At 38.3% G+C, this 7,930-nt stretch overlaps 1 protein-coding gene across 1 annotated transcript; it reads left to right on the forward strand.

Annotated features, from left to right (window-relative positions):
- The first annotated feature begins 837 nt into the window (after positions 1-837).
- Positions 838-1,335, forward strand: LOC116020539. The gene has a single exon (XM_031261009.1). It carries the CDS (start codon positions 838-840, stop codon positions 1,333-1,335), a length of 498 nt encoding a protein of 165 aa, XP_031116869.1.
- The last annotated feature ends 6,595 nt before the right edge of the window (positions 1,336-7,930 follow it).

A 7,930-nucleotide genomic window follows, 5' to 3' on the forward strand; every position in this document is an offset into this window, starting at 1 on the left:
AAAAAAAAAAAAAAAAAAAAAAAAAAAAAAAAAAAAAAAAAAAAAAACACCAGGGTGGCCCCACCCCTTCCCCCTCATCCTCCATATTCGATTGGAGATGAAGAGATTTGTTTTCGTCTCCAACTAGAGACAAAGGAGGAGCGAAGGGAGGGTGGCGTGAGATAAGTCCTTCGTCTCACACCGGAGACGAAGTAGGAGGGGGAAGAAGGTGTTGGCAATCACCAGTCATTCTTTTCTTAAGATTATTATTAAAATTTATTATAAAATACCAATTCACTCTCCACGTAACTATGTAAGTAGATAATATGATGAGATGGATGCTAACATGCTATCAAGTGAAATTGCATACATTTAGGGTGTTCAATGATATAATTGTACTTTTTTTTTTTTTTAATTTAGTGGTTTAATTATACTTTCAGGTTAGTTCAGTGGTCGATTTAGACCATGTTCATAATTTTAATATATTTTAAATGATTTTTATAAAATTTCTTAAATTTTTGTAAATGGATAACTACCGTTGTCCTTTAACTTTCAAATTTTAACCTGTTTTAGTCCCTCATCTTTCAAATTTAACCCGTGGTTGGTTTTTGAAAGATCACAATCTATTAAAATTTGAAAGTTGAAAGATTCCAGTTAGTTAAAATTTAAAAATTGAAATACTACAAATGATTAATTTGAAAGTTTAGAACTAAACCTAAACCCCAAAGATCCAAATGTTATTAACTCTAACAAAGAATGATATTTCATTGGTCTTTAAGAAGGGATAATACAAAAGGATAAGAAAGTGAGGAACTCAGCTCCTGGCCTCATCCTTCAACTGAACACGCTACCGAAACCATGTTCTCCATCACCAAGCAATTCACTACAGCACTCACAAGCTTCCCGTCTAAACCTCACCGGCACCGCACCTCTTTCCGGTCCTTCTCACTAGCTCCGATCAAAGCCAGCACCGCCGGCGGCAATGGCGTCAACGACGAGGGAAGCGATCCGTCTCCGCCTGCCCCGCCGTCGAGCACGGTGGGGATTCGGTTCAAGAGAGGGTCCAGAAAACGGAGACAGCAGCGGCAGAAGGAGGAGGAGGAGGGAGGAAGGCAGGGAGTGAAAGCAAAAGCACCGCCAAAGGAGTGGGCAGCGATGAGCCTTAATGAGAAAGCCGTGGAGTTGTACGTGGGGGAGAAGGGTTTGTTATTCTGGCTCAACAAATTTGCGTACGCCTCCATCTTCATCGTGATTGGTGGATGGATATTGTTCCGATTCGTAGGTCCTTCCCTCAATCTTTACCAGCTGGACACGCCTCCCCTGTCGCCACAATCCATGTTCAAGGGTTCAGAATAGAAAGAGGTTTTGAAATAGATCGGGCTAATTTCATCGAAGAATTAAATTTCTTGTAGTTTGCTATACACTTAGAAAGAATAATGTTACATATTTTTTTGATTCGACGTGATTTCCTCTTTTGAGCAGATGCAAATGACGATGGAGAGTTGATGAATTCAAAGATATCAGGGGTTTGGAGTAGCCTTCAATCCACTGCTGGGAATGGGGTATAGATCAGAGAAAGGTTCTTTGGTTGAGAGCAGAGGGTAATGGGGATGGTGTAAGGATTGGAAGATTAAGGAGTATCAGAGGGGATAGCTAAAATTGGCAAAATCTCAATTTTGATCTCTCATTTCACATAAGTTATGCATGGTATCTCTACATGTATATTTTTTAGTGAGCTGTTAATTTAGCTATTTAGTGTGCTTTTGTTTAGAATTTCGTAGTCTTTTTTGCTAAATTTCTCATTTACTTCCTCAATTTCACAATTTGAATGAGTCACAATGAATATATGTGTAATGTTTTTTTGCTAATAGAGTTGAAGAGGTATGAGATAAAATTGAGATCTTATCATGGGCACTGGTATATAAGTATTCGGAGACCCTAATTGAAACACATTTTGTGATTTACTTCATTCATCAGTCAATAGTTTTGGTGTGGTTTTTGAGGAAGCCAAACCTATTTGGAGAAGATATGGTGATGAGAGAGATTATTTGGGTGCACACGGCAAGAACCTTAATTTTTGCGGGTGCTTGTGGGCTGTGGCGTGTGAGGCGTAACATTTTTTCCGTTCGTATCAGATCGGTCCAATTAAGGGACAAAATGATGATTATATTGATTTTTTTCATATAACAAAGGATTCGAATTCCTGACCTCTTTTAAAAGATGAGAGTGCATAGTCACTCACGTCAGCTCTCATCGATCTTATCATTTTAACCCCTTTATATTTCCAAAAAAAAAAAAAAACCATTTAAACCCCTTTATATGTGTGTGAGAGTTTAACAGTTTAATCCAAACTTTTAAAATTTTAAATTACGTTTTAAAAACCTTTTTCAAAACTAAAATAGGACAATATCAATGAATGTGAAAAAACATATGATATTTCAAAAAAAAAAAAAAATGGTTTGGTCACTATCCCATCCAGTTCGGTTCAACCCACCCGCCGGCACCTCCACTAACAGTTCCACCATTTTTCCTTCCCGCCACGCCACCACTAGTGCCGCCGCATCTACATGTATATTTCTCTTCAACAACCCATTCCGCCATGCACGGCGTCTGCACCTCAGCCGCTTACCTATCCAGGCAATCAATGCTGTCCAGCACTACGAATTCGATCGATGTTCAGGTGTCGAACAACTTCAGAAACTTTCCGCGATCGCGAATTCCTCTCCCAAGCTTTCTTTTGTGAAAAACCACTTCTGTTCTTTGCCTTTTTTTCTTATCAATTGCTCTTTTTATAGCTCATTCAGTTTATATGCTCGTCTTTCAGAATCCTATACTCTGTGCACCTTGCCCTAGCAATGGTAGTTTGGCTATGAAAATTCTAAGTACATGAATATCTTGAGGAATCATTTTGTAGAAAATTAAGTAGAAATTAATGAGCTCAATAGTGATCATAGATGTACATTGCTTTCTGTTTACCTTTTTTGTTATGTCCACAAATGAGTCCCTACCTCGGGGTGGGGTAGGTGCAAATAGAATCAAATTAAAAAAAAAAAAAACCTTCTGTCTAGAAAAATGTGGAATTACTCCCATTATGTAAAAATATGCTAGACATGGGACAAGCTAGCTGGTTGGACTGTCAAGGAGGAGTTTTCAATTGAACTTCTTGATTTGAGCTGATTAGTTATGGGCAACTTAGGTTGATTTACCTCCTTGTGGTTTACTGGTTAGTGTCGGACTTCACCTAGAGCTCACCTTTGGTAGCTTCTACGAGCTTTCCCATAAATCAAATATGCTAGACATGGCGTGTTATAATTCACTATCTCTCAAATTGAGAGCCTCTTGATTGAACAATTAACTAATTATAATATGTTACATCAAGCAGAATTTTTATTGAGAAAGTAAATGTAATGTTATTGATTTTAATGGGTGGTTTCCACCTCTATGTTTTTGAACCAAATATATATCTTGTATAATTGTAAACCAAAAGGAAATTGTACAAGTTTGTTACTTAGGCTGGTTTCATATTGATATAAATGATATTTGTTTTTGGACGGCTTTATCATTTTGTCTGAAAGCATAACATTGAAGCTTTAATTTGAAATTTTCTTTGTTGAACCAGACATTTCTTGCAGTTTTGGTAGAGATACATTGACATAGAAAAACCTATTCTAAACTGGCATCCCCCTTTTCAGTATGGGAGTAATATTTCATTTTTTTAGGCCAAGTTAAAGCTAAAATTTCTATATTTCTTTAATTTTTCATTGGTTGGTGTATTTTCCAGTGTTATGTACCAAATCATTTGTCTAATCTCTGGTTGTTATACTTTAGCTGACAGCCTAACTCCCATGGTATTTTTCTAATGAGATGTATGAGTCAAATCATGAATTATTATGTCTCTTAATAGCAATGTGCAGAAGGTTGTTCTTAGCCTAGCTTTGATGTATCTACCGTTGTTATGTACCAAGTCATTTGTCTAAACCTGTGGTTGTTACACTTTAGCTGACAGCCAGACTGTTAATAGTATTTTGTACTTGATGCATAATAAGTCTAATCATGAATTATTATGCCTCTAAAAGGCATTGTGAAGAAGGTTGTGCTTGGCCTAGTGGTGAAATGCTCAACTGTATACCATCAGATCATGGGCACAAGCCTTGACCCAACCAATCTGAAGCCAAAGTCTTTTCTAGACCCTGTATAATGTGGGAGATTCAATTCAAACCATTGTTCCTTTCATGATGTAAGCCCTGTAAGTGATGGTGTGAATTGGGTAAAGTAGGAATAGAGAGTTTGACTTAAAATCTGAAGTATTAGATATCACTTGATAAACGTGTCCGATCAGAGTTGGTTATGCTAAGGATATAGGGCACTGGGTGTTTGGTATTAGCTTCACTCAAGCTATGTTTTGTAACGATTGCTGTTTGAGCTTTTCCTCCATGTTCTTGGAATCTTGGGCTCTCTCATAATAATCTTTCTATATATGGTGTTTGCTGTTTGAGCAGTTTGAGCGATTGCTGTTTGAGCTTCACCAGCTAGCCTCGTGACAGATAAAGGCGAGTGGAGCAGGTGAGTTCTGCAAATTCATCTATTCTTTTACATTCACCTTTGAGAGAAGTTGTGCCTTAAGCGTATTAATCTAACCTTGTTGCATTTTTCTTGCGAATGTAACTCCACAAGATATTATTACTTGGTTTTGTTGTTTGTGGCATCCTTAAACACTGTGCTTGATTTTGCATTGTTGTCATGTGGTCCTGGATCTTCACTTTGTGTCCGAGGCACCTACACATAAATGCAATTGCTCACCTAATGTCTTGATTTGATCTCATATCATGTGCGAATAGAACATCAAGACTAGGACTTGAATGATCCAAATTAGCCAATATAGCTGTAGTCTGATTGGTGCGGTGAGACAGAGTCTCTTTACATAGTCTGTATGGATACAAAGAGGTCAGGATCAAAGCGTAGTTAGGGGCATTATGTCCTCTTACTCACCAACTAATCTAATCATCCCATATGTTTAAACATTTTTCATTCATAGAACATGGGAGAACCCCCTCCGCTTATCAATTTTTGTTGACCCGTACTTTTTCTTCCAGCCTTATCTGTACTTGTGTCTTCATGCATGAATATAACCCATAATTTTCTGATTTTTTTTTTGAGAAACCAACTCTAAGCAGCCTAACAAATCTGTATTTGAGATATATTGTTGAGGTCTACTGGATACATACACAACCTTCATGTTGCATTTTGATATTGATGCTTGTTTGTTTTAGGCCTTGGAACATGGGAATGCCCCTCTTTTTGCTAGTCACCAGAGCTGAAGCCACAAGTCTTGTGGTGCAACATTTTCTTTTTTTGTTTACACATTCCTTTATATCTTTAGCCTCCAGTTATGTTGTCTGCTTGTATGTTTCTTGAAATGGTGTGGGTATTTGGTGTAGGCAGGACCACATGGCTGTTTCTTATAGGTAAACACCCGCATCTCTTAATGCCAAAAATAATAGCACTTTATGTGAAAAATGCAAATTTTCCTTCTTAAAATAACTCCCTTACTTTTACTTTCTGACGTGCCATTTACGCCTTTTTTGAAAATGGAAAAAGTTTACGGTGGATTGGTTACGCCCACGTGATGTGTGAAGGCAAATTATACCATATATGGACTAAGGTCTACCTTGCATTGTAGATCCTGGTCCAAAAATAACCTTAAGATTTTGTATATGTAGTTGGCACATTCTGTACCTGCAATTGACCGTTTTTGTACCTGTAAGTAGTCTGTAACTATCATATTATGTGTCAGCAATTATAAGTTATTTGTTTACACTTACAGAAACTATTAACTGTAAGTACAGAATGTGTTAACTGAAGGTATAAAATTTTTGTATCAGAGTTTACAATACAATATGAACCCTGATCCATGTATAACAATTGATGTGTGAAAGTAATTTTAGTAGGAGAATGTAACATTAGTCAGGAGATATACCGATTGATCTTCATCTTAATCTTAATATGCATTGATAAGTAAAATGCAATGGGTAAGGGGGCTGTTATGAATCTTAATTATCTACTTTGGGAGTACCTGGTATGTTGTGTCCTGAGTTTACTAGCATGTAATTATAACCCTCTTGGTAACCAAAAATGGACAAAAATTCTTTAGTTCAAAACAGATTGTCCAAACAACCATCCAGCCTGTTATAGTCCCACACATTTGAATTTATGGATAATTTAGATTTTGAAATTGAGAAAGAAAATAGATAATAAAAAAAGCTATGAAACCAAAAATATAAATAGTTGCATTTAATCATCTCAAAACTCAGAATTTGAAAATTTTATAAAATATGTTAGTGTAAAACACATTTTGAGCTCCTCAATTAGTAGAAAATAGATAACATCTTTACTTGTTTCACATGATTGCCAAATTGATCCCTAAGTTGTTAAATTGATAATTCAACACTTGAAATCTGTTAATACGAAACCTTAACGAGGGACCAATATGATATTGTGTAGAAGACTAATTTGACAACAATATGAAACATCAAGAATGCATACCTCCTTGTGGTCCTTTGCTGGCTAGGGTCACAGGACGAGGGTTTACTCACTACTCACACAGTCAGGAGTGGGGTTTACCTCGTTAATCTAAAAAAAGAAAAAGAATAATATATGCATAACCAGTTTGATTGACGTGAGTGACCGTGTCTCGTCCCATAAGAGAGGTCGGGAGTTTGAACCCCCTCTCGTATGAAAAAACCAATCTGGCCAGCACTAATTGAGTCGGACTAGTGCGAACGGACTTTCATCCAGAGAGGTCGGGAGTTCAAACTCCTTCTCGTAGCACTAATTGGGTCGAGCTGGTGCAAACGGATATTAGTCTGAGTATGGGCCGAGCTGGTGCGAACAGGCTTGCATTCGAAGAGGTCAGGAGTTCGAATTCCTTCTCATAGCACTAATTGGGCTGGGTCAGTCGGTGCAAACGGGGATTAGTCTAAGTATGGGCTGACCAGGTGCGAATGGGCTCTCATTTATAGAGGTTGGGAGTTCAAAGTTCAAACTTCAAATTCCTTCTCGTAGCACTAATTGGGCCGGATCGGTGCGAACGGAGACTAGTTTGAATTTGAAACGGACCACAGTTAGGGCCGGCTCAAAACACCATAAGAGAAGAGAAATGTGCACTTAATACATGAAAGTGTATATTGAATAAATTAGAATGTGGTGGAGATCGATTTTGTAGTTTAGTTGGGGAAGTGTTGTTAAGTGGTCCATGCACATGCCGGTTTGGGGAGAGGTGAGCAAGTAGGGCAGAGTCCAATGGGGCAAAAAGCCCTGAAGCAATCCACATGCCTCTGTTCTCTCTTCTCCCACCTTAAATACCTCCTCTCTCTTCCCTCCCACCACAACCTACCATCCCCTCTTTTCATCATTCCACACTTTCTCCCCTCCCATCCAAGAGAAGAAGAAGAAGAGAAAAAAATGGCAGTGAAGAAAACATCACCATCATCATCATCAGTAGCCAAACACACTTCTACTACTACACAGACTTTAGCCCTCAAACAAATCCTCAAGAGATGCTCCAGCTTCGGCAGAAAACAACAACACGGCGGCTACGACGATGTCCCCAAAGGCCACTTCGTCGTCTACGTTGGACAACACCGCAGCAGATACATTATCCCCATTTCTTGCCTCTCCCATCACCAATTCCAGACCCTACTTCAACGAGCCGAAGAAGAATTCGGCTTTAACCATGACATGGGCCTCACCATCCCTTGCGATGAACACCATTTCTGCTCCCTAATTTCCATGCTCACCTCAGATCAATATAATATCTCTTGCTTTTAATTACCTTTTCTCAATCTCTCATCTCCCCCGCCGTCTCTACCTACTCAAGTTGGTCAGACAGACTGCAGAGTTACCAGGACTTTGATAGACTGCAGAGTTACAAGTTCGTAGACAGATTGCAGAG

The sequence above is a fragment of the Ipomoea triloba genome, chromosome 5 (genome assembly GCF_003576645.1).
Source record: "Ipomoea triloba cultivar NCNSP0323 chromosome 5, ASM357664v1".
NCBI lineage: Eukaryota > Viridiplantae > Streptophyta > Magnoliopsida > Solanales > Convolvulaceae > Ipomoea > Ipomoea triloba.

Bases quoted from the DNA above. Each gene is read 5' to 3' on its own strand.
- LOC116020539 (XM_031261009.1), top strand. From the start codon at position 838: ATGTTCTCCATCACCAAGCAATTCACTACAGCACTCACAAGCTTCCCG.